Source organism: Culicoides brevitarsis, chromosome 2 (genome assembly GCF_036172545.1).
Source record: "Culicoides brevitarsis isolate CSIRO-B50_1 chromosome 2, AGI_CSIRO_Cbre_v1, whole genome shotgun sequence".
Lineage (NCBI taxonomy): Eukaryota > Metazoa > Arthropoda > Insecta > Diptera > Ceratopogonidae > Culicoides > Culicoides brevitarsis.
In genome coordinates this window covers 30,937,173-30,953,911 of record NC_087086.1, presented here as the reverse complement: position 1 = coordinate 30,953,911, position 16,739 = coordinate 30,937,173, and the positions used below count along the sequence as shown (strand labels likewise).

At 30.9% G+C, this 16,739-nt stretch overlaps 3 protein-coding genes across 3 annotated transcripts; 1 reads left to right on the top strand and 2 right to left on the bottom strand.

The window, feature by feature from the left end:
- Positions 1-6,569: 6,569 nt before the first annotated feature.
- Positions 6,570-8,887, top strand: LOC134828938 (pickpocket protein 28-like). Its single transcript, XM_063841928.1, has 2 exons — positions 6,570-6,652; positions 7,489-8,887. The coding sequence occupies exons 1-2, from the start codon at positions 6,570-6,572 to the stop codon at positions 8,885-8,887; spliced, it is 1,482 nt and encodes a 493-aa protein (XP_063697998.1).
- A 1,081-nt stretch (positions 8,888-9,968) lies between these two features.
- On the bottom strand, positions 9,969-11,926 carry LOC134828937 (pickpocket protein 28-like). The gene is made up of 3 exons (XM_063841927.1): positions 11,591-11,926; positions 11,422-11,534; positions 9,969-11,364 (listed from the first exon to the last, which is right to left on the bottom strand). Exons 1-3 carry the CDS (start codon positions 11,924-11,926, stop codon positions 9,969-9,971), a joined length of 1,845 nt encoding a protein of 614 aa, XP_063697997.1.
- Positions 11,927-13,095: 1,169 nt separating this feature from the next.
- Positions 13,096-14,513, bottom strand: LOC134832785 (trypsin-1-like). Its single transcript, XM_063846941.1, has 6 exons — positions 14,440-14,513; positions 14,120-14,159; positions 13,978-14,050; positions 13,457-13,913; positions 13,336-13,401; positions 13,096-13,274 (listed from the first exon to the last, which is right to left on the bottom strand). Exons 1-6 carry the CDS (start codon positions 14,498-14,500, stop codon positions 13,174-13,176), a joined length of 798 nt encoding a protein of 265 aa, XP_063703011.1. The 5' UTR covers positions 14,501-14,513; the 3' UTR covers positions 13,096-13,173.
- Between the last annotated feature and the right edge of the window lie 2,226 nt (positions 14,514-16,739).

Sequence of the window (16,739 nt, the reverse complement as noted above, 5' to 3'; positions counted from 1 at the left end):
TATTGGACACGAAAGAATCGAGAATTCAAGAAATTGATTTTCCTGCGGTGACAATTTGTCCTCAGCGGTTGCCAAATCGACAGAGATTTAATTACACGAATTTTTTGAAACGATTTTTGCATGAGGAGAATATGGAGATTGAGGAAGAAGAGTAAGTTTTAACTTTTTTTAAATTTAAATTTATTTCAAATTATTAAAAATTTTTTCGCAAAGAGGAAACAAAATTCATAAAACTAAAAAAATTCAAAAAAATCAATATTTAAGATTTTTTAAGCCCATTTTAATTATTATTTAATTGTTTATAATTTAAATTAAAGAATTTCAATTGATACTCAAAACTGCAAAAAAAAACTTTTTCAAAAACTGTGTCAAAAACTGTGTCAAAGCCATTTTTGTCAAATCTTGCTCCAAATGGATAAAAATTTGTCAGAGGGCTCTAATTTATCATTTTTAATCATTTTATAACTCAAAACTGCTAAAAAATTGAAACTGAAAAAATTTTTTTTCTTTGACATAGTTTTGATTTGAAAACTAAATCAAGAGCAAAACTAAATCAAAAACTGTGTCAAAAACTGTGTCAAAGCAGTTTTTGTCAAATCTTGCTCCAAATGGATAAAAATTTGTCAGAGGGCTCTAATTTATCATTTTTAATCATTTTTTAACTCAAAACTGCCAAAAAATTGAAACTGAAAAAAATTTTTTTCTTTGACATAGTTTTGTTTTGAAAACCAAATCAAGAAAAAAACTAAATCAAAAACTGTGTCAAAAACTGTGTCAAAGCCATTTTTGTCAAATTTTGCTCCAAATGGATAAAAATTTGTCAGAGGGCTCTAATTTATCATTTTTAATCATTTTTTAACTCAAAACTTCAAAAAAATTGAAACTGAAAAAAAATTTTTTCTTTGACACAGTTTTGATTTGAAAACTAAATCAAGAGCAAAACTATGTCAAAAACTGTGTCAAAGCAGTTTTTGTCAAATCTTGCTCCAAATGGATAAAAATTTGTCAGAGGGCTCTAATTTATCATTTTTAATCATTTTTTAACTCAAAACTGCCAAAAAATTGAAACTGAAAACATTTTTTTTTCTTTTGAAGTTTTGTTTTGAAAACTAAATCAAGAAAAAAACTAAATCAAAAACTGTGTCAAAAACTGTGTCAAAGCAGTTTTTGTCAAATCTTGCTCCAAATGGATAAAAATTTGTCAGAGGGCTCTAATTTATCATTTTTAATCATTTTTTAACTCAAAACTGCCAAAAAACTAAAACAGAAAAAAATTTCTTTCACAACAAAAATCCTCAAAAAGTTTGAAATAAAAATTAAATTAACCTAAAATTCTTCTTTTTTTATTTATTTTCCAGAATGATGCTCTTTGACGTAATAACAAAAATCTGTTTTCGACGCCTTTTGAAATATTTGGCGAAAATTGAGCCCTACGTAGAAGAAATACCGACTTACAAGCACGAAGAATTGATGGAAGTAATGGAGGAATATTTCTTACCGACTCCTCTGAAGTTATTCTATTGCACCGGAATTGTTCCAGATCGCGATTATTGGGATTGCAATCTTCGTTTCACACCAATTTGGCTAAAAGAAGGTCTCTGTTACTCTTTCAATCTTCTGCCAAAAGAGGAAATTTTTCGGGAAGGCGTTGAATATCCGTTAGCAAACAAGCCAAATCTTGTATTACCAAAAGACGAGCCTGGAAAAACAAATTCAGAGGATTATACCCCATATTTAGAAGAACAAGAGTCAACTTACCGAGTTTTTACACGACGTGATCGATTACATGTCCGTACCCGTTTCTACGAAGATTTCACCGATTTAACGTGCAGTCCGGATTTTTTCGTGTTCATCCATCGTCCGCATGAGATCCCGTGGGATCGTCAATCTGACGGATATTTGATCCAAGTAGAGGAATTTGTGAAAAATGTCTTGACAGTAACGCCATCTGTCGTTCGAACTGACACAAAACTCCAAAAATCCTTCAAGCCCGAGGAGCGCGGATGTTATTTCGAAGACGAGCGACCTCTGAAATTCTTCAAAAAATATTCGCAAAGCAACTGCGAGCTCGAGTGCGTGGTAAATGCGAGTTTTTCTGAAGGACATTTTAATTGCACGGCCTTTTGGATGCCACGAACGCCAGAAATGCCGCTTTGTCGGTTCGAATTTTACTTGTTGTGGTACTATATCGATTCCCGTGCAAAGGAAGATTTGCTGGAATGCGATTGTTTGACGGATTGCAATGACATTACGTATGAAGTAGCGATTTCGAGCTCGCATACGCCGATGTTTGATGACACTGCCATCACGAAAGAAGACGCCATGGAGTATGAAACAGATGAAATTGCTCAACAGTGGGTAGATTCGCTCCAGAAAAAGTTGTTTGTCGGCAAAAATCGATCATACAACTTTGAAATTCCTATAAGAGAAGCCCTAAACCAGACAAATTTAACCGTAGACTTTGACATTTGGAAATGGAAATATTCCGAAATTGAAGTTCATTACGAGAATTCTGAATTTTTGGCCATGAAACGTGTTCAAGCTTACTCCTTTGCGGATTTTGTGTCACAAATTGGCGGCATTCTGGGATGCTTTCTCGGAATTTCCATCTTTAGCATCATCGAACTTGGTTATTTTTGCACCGTTCGCATGATGAAACAGGTCAAACAGCAAAAACGTGAAGAGAAAAAGTCACGAATTCCAGTTATTTGCATGAAAAGAGCAAAATTTTAATTTTATGACACACAAAAATGAATTTTTTTAACTAGATGTGCATCACAGTAATCAACTAACTCGAGCTTTAAATGCAGTCAAAGTTAATCAATTAAAGTTTTTTAATCAATTAAAAAAATGTAAGGATGAATTTTCAATGTCAACAGTTTTTTTTTTAATTCAACAAATGGAAAAAAATTAATTGTTAAAAATTTTCCAGTTTTTAAAGCAGTTGCAGCTAAAATGTACCCAACTGAGCATCAAAAATCATTCAAGCTTTTTAGAATTTTTAATAGAGCTGAATCAGAGCCCACGGCTAATCGAATCAACTTTAGAGATGTTGTCAAGGAGAATTTTCATGAATATTGTGACTCGTCGACGGTTCATGGTTTGAGTTATATTGGGAAAAAGACGCGATTTGAGAGGTTTTTGTGGATACTTATTTGTTGTATTTTGCTTTTTGGGTGTGGAACGCAAATTTTTGAGATTGTAGAAAAATGGCGACAGAGTCCTTTGGTTTTTTTGTTGGATAACAAGGAGTCTCCAATTCAAGAGGTAACGAAAATTACTTAAATTCGACTTAAATTAAAATTAATAAAAATAAATTAATTAAATTAAATTTAATTTTAATCAAATTAATTTTTTAAAATTATTAATTTTTTAAAAATTAAATTAAAATTCAATTAAAAGCCTTAAATTGATTTCATTAAATTTGACATCCGAAACGAATGTTAATAAAGGTTATTAAAAATTAATAAAAATAAAATTTAATTTAATAATTTTAATAAAAAATAAATATTAATTAATTAATTTTTTAAAATAAAATATTTACCTAAATTTAATTTTAAATTTTTAACAAAAAAAAAAATCAATTTTTTTTTAATGTAAAAGTTAAAAATTTTAATTTATATTTAAAAGAAGTAAAAACCCATATTTTTTTCTAAATTTTGAAGTTTTAATTTTTTTTAATAATTTTTTTTTTTTAATTTTTAGGCTTAAGATTTTTCTAATTGATTTATTGATCAAAAATGGGTTAAAAATTGACTTGAAAAATTTCCTTTCAAAATTGATCAAAAATGACCAGATTTTGGAAAAGGTAGAATGAATTTTTATTCAATTTTTTTTGAAAAATAAAACTTAACTTGAAAAATCTCATGACCGTTTTTCTTCTTTTTCGAAAAAACGGTCAAGGAAAAAAAATCTCATGACCGTTTTTCTTCTTATTCGAAAAAACGGTCAAGGAAATTATTTTTTTTATTTCTCCAAAAATCAAGGAGATTTTGATGGAAATCATCTTTAATATTGAATATTTATTCAATTTATGTTTTTTTGTTAAATCCAAATGAAAATCAAAAATAAAGTCCAAAATTTTTTTAAAATGGGGGGGGGCAAAATAAAAAAAAAAAAAAGTTTTGAAAAAATTTTCATACCAAATGAAAATTTTATAAGATTTTTTGCTTAATTAAAATAGATTTCAGAATATTTTATATTAAAATTTAAAGAAAAAAATTTCATAAAAAAAACTGTCAAAAAAATTTGAAAAAAAAAATTTAATAATTTTATAAAAATATTTTTAGAGAAGAAAATTTATGATAAAGTATTTTTTCATCAAAAATCGACGAGATTTGAATGGAAATCATCTTTAATATTGAATATTTATTCAATTTATGTTTTTTTGTTAATTTAATTTTTAATAATTTTCTTCAATTTTTTTGTAGATTGCCTTTCCTGCTGTTACAATTTGCCCTCAAAGAATGCCCAATCGCCAGCAGTTTAACTACACGGATTTCTTAAAGCAATTTTTAGCTGAAGAAGGAAACATCACATACACTGAAGAAGAGTAAAATAAACATTTTTTCCTAAAATTTACACAAAAAAAATCCAAAAATATTATTTTTTACAGAATGATGCTTTTCGACATCGTCACAAAAGTTTGTTTCCAACGTGTTTTGAAGTACGCACAAAAAATGAGTCCCTATGTAGAACAAATTCCAACTTACAACACCTCCGACTTACTCGAAATCATGGATAAATATTTCTTACCATCCTCCTTGAAGCTCTTCTTTTGCAAAGGAATCGTTCCAAACGGTGTCAACTGGGAATGTAATCTTCGTTTCACGCGAATTTGGTTAAAAGAAGGACTTTGTTACTCTTTTAATCTTCTACCAAGATCAGAAATTTTCCGTGAAGGCGTTGAATATCCCTTGGCTGAAAAACCGAATCTTGTATTGCCGAAAGACGAGCCCGGAAAAACTTTTGCTATGGAATACGCTGTCGACATCGGGGACCAAAAAGAGCCCTATCGAGCTTTCACTCGTCGCGAAAGACTTCATGTTCGGACAAGAGCTTACCCTGATTTCACTGACGAAACTTGCGATCCCGACTATTTCGTGTTCATCCATAGCCCCAATGAGATCCCGTGGGATCGTCAAACGAGCGGATATTTAATTCAAGTGGAAGATTTCGTGAAAAATGTCTTGACAATCACGCCATCTGTCGTTCGGACCGATAAAAGTCTCCAAAAATCCTTCACGCCAGAGGAGCGCGGATGTTATTTCGACGACGAACGACCTTTGAAATTTTTTAAAAAATATTCGCAACGAAATTGCGAGTTGGAGTGCATGGCAAATGCGAGTTTTAACGAAAATTCATTCAATTGCACGGCTTATTGGATGCCACGAACGCCGGAAATGCCCCTGTGTCGGTTCGAAATGTATTTGATGTGGTTCAATATTGAAGCCTTGACGACAGATTACCTGCTGGAATGTAATTGCTTGACGGATTGCAATGACATTGATTATGTCGTGACAATATCGACTTCAAATACGCCCTTTTATGATGACACCGCGATGACAAAGGAAGATATCATGGGTTTTGAAGATGATGATAAAATTGTGAGAACTTGGATTGCTGGACTTCTTACGAAATTATTCGTTGGCATGAATAAAAGTTACAACTTTGAGGTGTCACTCGAAGACGCTCTGACAGAGTCAAATCTCACCATAGAATTTGACATTTGGAAGTGGATGTCGTCCGAAATTGAAGTTCATTACGAAAATTCTAATTTTTTGGCCATGAAACGTGTTCAAGCTTACTCCTTTGCGGATTTTGTGTCACAAATTGGCGGGATTTTGGGATGTTTCCTCGGAATTTCCATCTTTAGCATCATCGAACTTGTCTATTTTTGCACCGTTCGCATGATAAATGGACTGAAACAAAGCAAAACACAAAAAATCATCAAAATTAAACAAAAATTTTAAATTTTTTCAACATAAAATTATCTTGTGGCACCATTTTGCACCATTTGTCGTCTGATCCAACACAATTACAAAAGTTCTTGATACAAATTGAACGATAATTACCTCATTTTGTGATTATCTGATAATTTATAATTATGTCCCCAACCACTTAAAAGCCATCAAAACGGCAAATAAATTGAAATTTCATCCAGTATCACTTTGGTTTTGTGAAAAATGTATCCTGTCAACCGCAAAAAAGGATTAAAAGCTCGATTTTTGCATCACCGGGCGTCTCCATCGGTTTTTAAGTTGTATAACAATCAAAATTCTGAGTCCTCGGATGAAGATCAATCTAGTCTACGTGAAATTATAAGGAAAAACTTTCATGATTATTGCAACACTTCGACGGTACATGGAGTAAGGTACATCGGGACCCGAAAACGCATCGAAAGATATTTGTGGATTTTGATTTGTTTTCTCTTGCTTTGTGGATGTGCGACGCAAATTTATGAAATAGTTGGAAAATGGCGGAAAAATCCTCTAGTTTTTTTGTCTGACACGAAAGAATCGAGAATTCAAGAGATTGATTTCCCGGCGGTTACGATTTGTCCACAGAGGATGCCAAATCGGAACAAATTTAATTACACGGATTTTTTGAAGCGATTTTTGGCGGAGGATGAGGTGAATTATACGGAAGAAGAGTAAGTTTTACGTTTTTTAACATTAAATTCATAAGCTGCAATTTTTTTAAGTCAATTCAAAATTATTTGACTTAAGCTTAAGTCACTTAAGTTTACCTTAAGTCAAATTAATTAACTTAATTTTCAATTTTTTTTTTGTAATTTTTCAAAAGAAAAATGTTTTTTTTCTCAAAATTTGGTTGAAATCCAAAAAATATTCTAATTTTAACCTATTTTAAATTTTTCTTAAACTTAAGCTTAAGTCCAAAAAATTATTAAAAATTATTACAAGTTTGACTTAAGGCAAATTAATTAATTTTATTTAATTTTTTTAATTTTCAAAAATAAAATTTCCCAAAATTTGGTTAAAATCCAAAAAATATTTAAATTTTGTCTTAAAAATTTTTTTTTCTTAAGCTTAAGCTTAAGTCAAAATATTTTTTTGACTTAAACTTGACTTTAAGTTACATAAGTTTTTTTAAGTAAGGCTGCAAAAACTTATGACTTAAACTTAAGCTTAGATAACTTATGTAACTTAAACTTTAACTTAAATTTAAGTTAAAAAAAATATTTTGACTTAAAAGACTTTTGACTTAAGCTTGAGCTTAAGAAAAAAGATTTATAAGACAAAATTTATTTTTTTTGGATTTTAACCAAATTTTGGAATTTGTTTTTTTTTTAATTAAAAAAAATAAATAAAGGCAATTAATTTGAGTTTACGTCAAACTTAAGTGACTCATACTTAAGCTTAAGTCAAAAAATTTTGACTTAATAAGTTTTTAGCCTTTTTTAAACTTCAAACTTTTAATCCTTCAAAAAAATCTTTCAAAATTTTTAATAAATTTCACTTTTTTCAGGATAATGCTCTTCGATGTCGTAACAAAAGTCTGCTTTCAACGCATAATTAAGTCAATGCAGAAGCTTTTTGAACGCGCCGATGACATCCCCATCTACAACAGCTCGGATTTGTTAGAAATTATGGACGAATATTTCCTTCCGTCGACTTTAAAATTATTTTTCTGCAGCGGAGTCTTACCCGAAGCGATCAACTGGGACTGCAACTTTCGTTTTACGCGAATTTGGCTGAAAGAAGGTCTCTGTTACTCCTTTAATCTTCTACCAAGATCAGAAATTTTCCGTGAAGGCGTCGAATTTCCATTGGCAGACAAGCCGAACTTTGTAATCCCTGAAGATGAGCCTCGCAAAACACACGCAACGGAATATGTTGACGACATTGGTGAACAAAAAGAGATTTATCGCGTGAAAAGTCGTCGCGACAGACTTCATGTTCGAACAAGAGCTTATGAAGATTTTACCGATCCAACTTGCGATCCGGATTTTCTCGTTTTTATTCATAATCCTTACGAAATTCCGTGGGATCGACAAACGAACGGACATTTAATCGAAGTGGATGAATTTGTAAAAAATGTCTTGACTGTGGAGCCGTATGTCGTGCGAACTGATGAAAATTTGAAAAATACTTTCACGCCCGAGGAGAGAGATTGTTACTTCGAAGACGAAAGACCTTTAAAATTTTTCAAAAGATATTCGCAGAGAAATTGTGAGTTGGAATGCGTCACAAATATCAGTCTTTTGCTCGAAACGTACAACTGCGTCGCTCATTGGATGCCCCGAACGCCCGAAATGCCCTTGTGTCACTTCTCGAAATACATGCAGGGATACTTTAATGGCACCGAACCAACTGACGACCTGGAAAATTGTGGATGTCTCCCGGATTGCAATGGCGTTGAATATTCCGTGACGATCCAAACGTCGCATACTCCGTTTTTTTATGACACTGCGATCACACGGGACGACGCCATGCAATACCAATCGGATTTTTTCGCGGAACAATGGATGACCATCTATCTAGTAAAGCTGTTTATGGGACTAAATAGAGATTATGACTTTGAAATTCCTCTCACAGATGCGCTTAAAGTTTGGAATCACACGTTGGAGTTCGACGCTTGGAAATGGAAATTCTCGGAAATTGAAGTTCATTATGAAAGTTCGGAATTTTTGGCGATGCGACGACACTTGGCGTACTCATTTGCGGATTTTGTGTCGCAAATTGGGGGCATTTTTGGATGTTTTTTGGGATGTTCGATTTTTAGCATCATTGAGATTGTCTATTTTTGCACAGTGAAGATGATGAAGGGAGTTAAAGCGCAAAATAAGAGAAAAAGGAGGAGGCAGACACGAAATTCGATCATAAATATTAAACCGAAATTGAATCTGAATTTGCAAAAATATTAAAAAAATAATTTTTAGCACTTAATTGTGACTTAGGCTGCAAAAACTTTTGACTTAAAGACTTAAATTCGAACTTAAGTAAAAAAATATTTTTTTTTTAACTTAAAAAGCTTAAGTCGAAAAGTTTTTTTTTCGTATTTAGGGAAATAATACAAAATTCTTTGAAAAAAAAAATTAAAATTTAAAGCTTAAATCGTTTTAAGTTAAGTTAAGTTTTAAGTTTTTACTTTTACTTAAAAAAATAATCAATTAAGTTTTTCTCTTTTGACTTAATTCTTAAGTTTTTAAGTAAAAAGTCAATATACTTGACTTAAACTTTTAAGTTAAAAAGACTTACGTTACTTAATTTCAAATCTTTTGACGTAAAAAGCTTAAGTTAGTTAATTTTTTATTATTTTTTGGAAAAAAATTTTTTTTTGAGAAATGAAAATAATTTTTGTAAGTCAACTTAAGTTATTCTTCAACTTAAGTTAGTTTGACTTAAAAAAAATATTCAATTAAGTTCTTCTGATTTAACTCAATTCTTAAATTTTTAGGTAAAAAAATCAATATGCTTGACTTAAACTATTTACTTAGATCCTTAAATGTGACTTAAGATTTAAATTTAGTTAAAAAATATAAATTTTTTTGACTTAAGAAGCTTAAGTCAATTAATTTTAGACTTTTTGAACATAAATTGGCAAAAAAAACAATTTTTTTCAGTAAAAATTTAAATTTGTAAGCAAATTATTTTTTTAAAGTCGACTTAAGTTGGACTTCTTTTGACTTAATTCTTAAGTTGACGTAAAAATTCATCAAATTATGACTTAAAAGCTTTTTCAGCCCTTTATTGTGACACCATTTACGAACAAATTACATACAATTATGAACTTTGATAACCAGATAGATGTTTATCACGATTTATGTTTCAATTTGTTTCAATAAAATGCACTCACAAGCTTTTTAATTCATTTAATGGAAACTAATGACATGTTCAAATATGCAATAAAATTTTGAAATATTCCATCAAAAGTCAAATGCTTTTAAATTTGTGATAAAAAACAGTCACGAAATGTCCCTCGATGAGAAAATCCAACTTTTAAATTCATTTTACATCAGAATGTAATGAAATTATCGACAAATTTGGTTGAATTTGAACTTCCGGATCCTTTTTCTCATCTTTCACTTGATGTTTTAATCTTTTCATGAACTGCACAGTGCAAAAATAGACAATTTCAACCATGCTAAAGATGGAAATTCCCAGAAAACATCCCAAAATGCCTCCAATTTGTGATATAAAGTCCGCAAGAGAGTAGGATTGAACACGTTTTCGTGCCAAAAATTCAGAATTTGCATAATGAACTTCAATTTCTGAGTATTTGTACTTCCAAATGTCAAAGTCGAAGGAGTAATTTGCTTTTTTCATGGCTTCTGAAAGAGGAATTTCAAAATTATAGCTCTTATTTTTCCAAAGAAATAGTTTTTCCTCAAGTTTTTGCATCCAATCTTGGATGAATTTTTCATTTTCGTGAGATTTGAGGTCCTGTTTCTTAATGCTTGTGTCATCAAAATCCGGAGTATGAGAGCTTTGGATAGTCACGGAATACTCAATGCTATTGCAATCAGGCAAACATCCACATTCTTCTAAATTATCCGCATTTCGTTCTTCTGTTGCCGCAAACAATAAGTAAATTTCATAATGACAAAGCTCCATTTCCGGCGTTCGGGGCATGTAAAAAGTGTGACAACTCGAATATTTTCTGTGAACACTTCCATTCGTCAAACATTCCAACTCGCAGTTGCTTTGCGAATATTTTTTGAAAAATTTCAACGGTCTTTCGTCTTCGAAGTAACAACCTCGCTCCTCGGGCGTGAAAACTTCTTTCAATTTTTCATCCGTTCGAATGACGGAAGGCGTCACCGTCAAGACATTCTTCACAAATTCATCAATTTGGACCAAATATCCGCTCGATTGCAAGTCCCACGGAATGTCGTGCGGATTATGGACGAAAACGAAGAAATCCGGATTGCAAGTTGGATCGGTGAAGTCGTCATAGGCGCGAGTTCGGACATGAAGGCGATCACGACGAGTCGTCACGCGGTAAGGAGCTTTTTGTTTCGCCAAATAATTACTGAAAACCGCGGCGTTTTCTTTTTCGGGCCCATCTTCGGGAAATTCAAGATTAAATTCCTCTGCCAAGGGGTAATCGACGCCATCACGGAAAATTTCACTTTTTGGCAGGAGATTGAACGAATAGCAGAGACCTTCTTTGAGGAAAATTCGTTTGAAGCGAAGTCCGCATTCCCAGTGCGAAGCGTTCTTTTCGATGCCTTGACAAAAAGACAATTTTAGCGAATCTGGAGGGAAATATTCGTCCATCACTTCGAGCAGAATTGAGTTATTGATGATGGGAATGTCGTAGGAATAGTGACGAAGCCTTGTTGCAAAAGTAATTAAACGACGAGCGCAAAATTTACAAATTGAATCGAAGAGGTACATCCTAAAATTTAAAAAATATTAAATTTTTCTACATTGAAAGACAGGAAAAAATATTTACTCATCATCCGAATATACGAAATTAGTACGACTTTTTAGAAGAAATTCCGTAAAATTAAATCTTTTGTTATTGGGCATCCTTTGAGGACAAATAGTGACTGCAGGAAATTCGATCTGTATCAAAATTTAAACTTTAAAAAAATTTAAGGAGATTTTTAAAAAAATTTTACCTCTTCAATCGGTGAAACTTTCGTATCCAGCAAGAAAACGAGTGGATTTTCCCGCCATTTTCCAACAATTTCGTAAATTTGCGTTCCGCATCCAGCAAGCAACAAAATACAAATCAAAATCCACAAAAATCTCTCGATCCGTTTTCGTGTCCCGATGTACTTGAAGCCGTGAATCGACGACGCATCGCAATATTCTTCGAAATTTTTCTTCACAACTTCCGTTAAGTTGATGTTATTTTGCGATGTTTGCGATTCAACATCAAAATCCGTGAAATTTGCGTGGTTCACAGGTTTAAAAAGTTGCTCGGGATGATTGAGCTCACGATTTGGATACATTTTTATTGCCGTTTGATGATAAAATGACTCTATTGGTGCTTGGAAAATGGTGAGGAAATGATATTTTTTATTTTGAATTAAATATTTATGCAAAAATTGACACTTTAACAATCAAACAAATAAACAGCTTGCATGTTTGATTGATTTATTGAATGTATAAATCAAAAGCAATCCAAATAGATAATTTCCTCCTGAAACAAATGGAGTTAAATTGCTCTAGGAGTTGATATTTGTATTATTTTTTTTTTTAACATTTTTATTTTTTGATGGTTTTGTGTTAATTAGGCCAAAAGTAATCGAAAAAAAACCTAAATTCAAAATTCTGGAATGAACTTTTGAAATTTTAGACAATTTTTAGTGGATTTTGGGGTCTTAAATTACCTCTTTGGCATACCTATCCAAACTAAAGTTGGCTAAAAACACTGAAGTCATTCCAGAATTTGAAATTTAGGTTACTAAAGTTTTAGCAAATTTTGGTCTTTAATGAATATTTTCGATGTTTTTTATTGATTTAATGATTTGATGATTTGAAATTGACCTGAAAGCATTAAAAATTTAAATAAAAAATTTCATAAAAGTAACTCTCAAAAAACTTTGAAAATTAATTAATTTTTAAAATTTTTTTAGAAAAGAAAATTCATGTTAAATTTCGTTTTTCAATACAAAAATTCTTGAAAATTTAAAATATTTAAAAATTTCTTTAAAAAATATGGAAAAATACCAAAAAATGGTTAATTTTGATGAAATTTTTAACTTTTTTGTTTATTTTGCCCTATTGGATTTTTTCCTATTAAAATGGGGCAAAAAACATAGAAAAAATTTTAAGCGGCCTAATGTGAATATTCACAAGTATATCCCAAAATTTAAAGTAATTTAATTTGAAAAGCCTCAATTCATCAAAAAGTTTCATGATACCAATCCATTTCAAATGCTTGTAGTAGTAGACTATGCACGTTATGTTTTCAGATACTTCAGGCAAGGGACTTTTGAATATATTTTCCAAAATTTTAAAAATGGCTCAGTTCGTTGTTTGACACTCATTAATTCAGTTTGTTTCAACATATCTCTAATGCTGGTATACCTTGGATCCAAGTAATAGTTCAGCAAGATTTCTTTCCTTTTACATCATTTTAATTTATTGGAAGCCTTCACATACTATACCTGCTTAATTTGATAAAAAATCATTAACCTCAAAGGTTTTTAATTGAATTTCGGTTTAAGTACATTTTTTCAAAAATTCTGCCCTCCTATTGCTCAACCAAACTTTTTTCGTACTTATCAGCGATCCAATCGATATATTTGGATACTTGAACGAACACTCCAGGCTTTCCAATTGTTCCACATGGGACTTTAAATATTTTTTGAAAAAATTACTTAAAAAATTTCTCTCATAAAAAAATTCAACTTACCAGCACCCCAAGAAACAATTCCAACCAGAACTCGATCGTCTCCTGAACCAGTAGCCAATGGCCCGCCTAAAAAAGAAAAAAATTATAAATTACAAAAAAAATAATTAACTAAAAAATTTACCTGAATCTCCTTGACACGTAGCTGAAGTTCCTAACAACGGTCCAGCGCAAATATTTCTATCGGAAAAGGCACTTCCTCGCCAATAAAGATGACATTGCGACTGGGTGTGAATCGGTAAAGTTGCTTTCTGCAAAACATTTGGCTGAACTGGCAATACGGGAATTCGCGAAATTGATCCCCATCCCGAGACTACAGCACGTCCCGTTGGATAAGTATTTGCATTTGGGAGATTTATCGCACGAATTTTTCCGTTTAGGGTAAATGGGCGATCAACTGAAATTATTGCAATGTCATCGGGACCAACGCCATTATTTTTATCTTTTTCATAGTCCTCGTGAACGACAAACGAAACTGCTTTGCGTCTTTGTTCATCTCCACTTTCGCGACGGAAATCGTGCTCGCCAGCAACTACCATTACGTCGCCGCCAATATTGCAATGAGCTGCTGTTAGAACAAACTATGGAAGTAATTTTTATAGTAAAAAATATCTAAAGTAAGTTTTAAAAAATAAATAAATTTACACTTTGGTGAATGATACTTCCTCCGCAGAAATGGCGTCCTCCTTGTTGTAAACTGACTTGATATGGAAATTCACTAAAAATATTTTGAAAAATGCTTTTAATTTAAAAAGATTTTTTTATTTCATGCTAATTTTTAACTTGCTTGGGTCGAGCATTTTGACCTCCTACGATTCGGGATTCTTCTGCAATTTTTTTTTAAATAATTTAATTTATTCATTTAAAAAATAATTCAAAATTAATTAATTTTTGTTTCGTTTAATTTTAAGAAACAGATTTTCTTAAAATTTTTATTAGTTCTGCACATCGATTTTCAAAGGCACGAATATTTTTCTTTAAAAAATTAATGATTTTTTACAAAAAAGAAATCAAATAAAATGTAAATATTTTAACTAGTTTTAATTAAAATTTAGATAATTGAGATTTAATGGAAAAAAAATCAAAAACAACCAAACTTAAAGTTACCATTTTGAGCTGAAGCAAAATTGATCGTAAAGCAAAGAAAAACAAAATTAACCACTTTCATGTTATCGGGTGAAAATTGAAAAGTAGACTAAAATAATTATCAAGATTTCAACTGCTGTTTTCATTTTAGAGTAAGTAAATATTTTATTTTGTTATATCTTGATTGATACGAGATTAAATTCATCAACTGTTAAGTTCATGTTATAATTTTTAGGGGACCGTTAATATATGAACGATGGAACTATGAAGATAATTTATTGCAGAAATTTAGGAGTTGGAGAATTTCAAAATCATAAAAAGCATGTACGACATCATGTACGAACTGGTGCATTTGAAGGAAAATTTTTACAATCCTTACTTAAGACAAAAAAAACCCGAGTAGGATTCCGAAAATGAAAGTTGTAAAAAATATCGAAATTTGTAAGAAGGAATCATCAAGACCATAAATATAATTTATTTAAAATTTCAGTGAGATTAAGGGCAAAAAATCACATTTTGTTCATTTTAACATACTGTAGCATTGACATTAAATAAAAAATTTATATTTTACCTGAATATCAAGAAATAAAACTTAGTCTCAGTTCAAAAATCGCCGAGTAAATACTTGCATCAACAGTTTTAAATTTTAATAAAAAAAAAAAACTGAAATAATTTGATTGCAGGAAAAATGGCAAAAGAAGCAATAAAGAAGTTAATTTGTGATTTTTGTAAGAAATCGTTTACGAAGAGAAGTCATCTACTGAGACACATGGAAATTCATCTTAGTGAACTCGTCAAAGATCATCCGGACAGCAGAAAATGCAAATATTGCACAAAATTTTTCTTGAAGGAAAATGTGAAGGAGCATCTCAGAAAGAAACACAAGCCGGTAAAGTGTGAAAAATGTGGAAAAATGCTTTTCGGTGAAAAATCGTTCTACGAACACAAAAAAATACACGAAGAACCAAAATTTACATGTGACTTTTGCGGAAAGAAATTTTTAGCTAAAAGCAGCTTGAAATCACATATGAAATTAATTCATTTAAAAAATGTTCATCGATCAAAGTGTGAATTTTGTGACAAAATAATATTATCTCATAATATGAAAACACATGTTCAGATGGTTCACGAGAAAAAATTCAAATATGAGTGTGTTATTTGTAAAAGAGGTTTTATTGCCCCAAAATATTTACGTGAGCATCTAGCAATAAAACACTTAGATGAAAAGCTTTACAAATGTACAAATTGCGATAAAATTTTGTCAAGTGAGAGATGTTTGAAAAACCACATGGAAATTCACCTTATGAAAAGTCATCCAGAGAGCACGAAATGCAAATATTGTCCGAAATTCATTTTGAAAGAAAATTTAGAGGAACATTGCCAGCAACTTCACAAACCCCAAAAGTGTGAAAAATGCGAAAAAGATTTTTTCACTGATAAATCGTTGTACGAACACAAAAAAAGACACGAAGAACCAGAATTTCCATGTGACATTTGTGGAAAAAAAATGTCAACTAAAAGCTGCTTGAAAAAACATATAAAATTTGTTCATTTGAAAAAAGTTCCAAGATCAAAGTGTAAATTTTGTGATAAAATGATAGCAAACCGGCAAATAAAAAGGCATATTCGACATGTTCATGAGAAAAACTACAAATATAAATGTATCGTTTGCAAAAGAACTTTTGCCTGTTCGACATTCTTACGAGATCATCTGGCTGTGCAACATTTGAAGGAAGAAATTTACAAATGTTCAATATGTAACAAAAGTTGTGGGACTAGAGGTTATTTAAAAACACACATTCAACAAGTTCATGAAAAAGTTGTTGTTGCTAAATGTGAAAAGTGTGGAAAAAAGTTTACAAATTTGGGTAACTACAAAAAACACGTGAAAACCCATGAAAATGACAATTTACTTTACGAATGCGGTATTTGTGGAAAACATTTTTCAAAAAAATGTGCTTTAAGCAGACACATAGTTATACATAAAAAGAAATAATTCCACAAAATCGTCGAAAAAAAAAATTTATACATAAAGCCAGTTAGGATCAGAGTCGAAAATACTTCAAGCCCAAAAGTTTTTGCTAAAGTAAAAGTCAATTAAGCTGATTTAAAAATTTAAATCAAATACCTAAGCAAAAGCTTTTATTTATTTTTTTTTTAACTGAAAGTATTTTCGACTCTGCTTAGAATATTTCATGAAATTCCTTCTATTTCTTACCCTTTTTATTCCATAAAAAATTATTTTTAAGAATTTTTCTATATATTTTTGTTCTTCATGTATTTTTCTGATTTAATTACAATAAATTTTATAATTAGAATAA

Bases quoted from the DNA above. Each gene is read 5' to 3' on its own strand.
- LOC134832785 (XM_063846941.1), bottom strand. From the start codon at position 14,500: ATGAAAGTGGTTAATTTTGTTTTTCTTTGCTTTACGATCAATTTTGCT. The intron at 14,051-14,119 runs GCAAGTTAAAAA...AAATATTTTTAG, and splicing joins GGTCAAAATGCTCGACCCAA to TGAATTTCCATATCAAGTCA. The intron at 13,914-13,977 runs GTAAATTTATTT...TTACTTCCATAG, and splicing joins GAAGTATCATTCACCAAAGT to TTTGTTCTAACAGCAGCTCA.
- LOC134828937 (XM_063841927.1), bottom strand. From the start codon at position 11,926: ATGTATCCAAATCGTGAGCTCAATCATCCCGAGCAACTTTTTAAACCT. The intron at 11,535-11,590 runs GTAAAATTTTTT...ATTTTGATACAG, and splicing joins AAGTTTCACCGATTGAAGAG to ATCGAATTTCCTGCAGTCAC. The intron at 11,365-11,421 runs GTAAATATTTTT...TTTAAATTTTAG, and splicing joins TTCGTATATTCGGATGATGA to GATGTACCTCTTCGATTCAA.
- LOC134828938 (XM_063841928.1), top strand. From the start codon at position 6,570: ATGCCAAATCGGAACAAATTTAATTACACGGATTTTTTGAAGCGATTT. The intron at 6,653-7,488 runs GTAAGTTTTACG...CACTTTTTTCAG, and splicing joins GTGAATTATACGGAAGAAGA to GATAATGCTCTTCGATGTCG.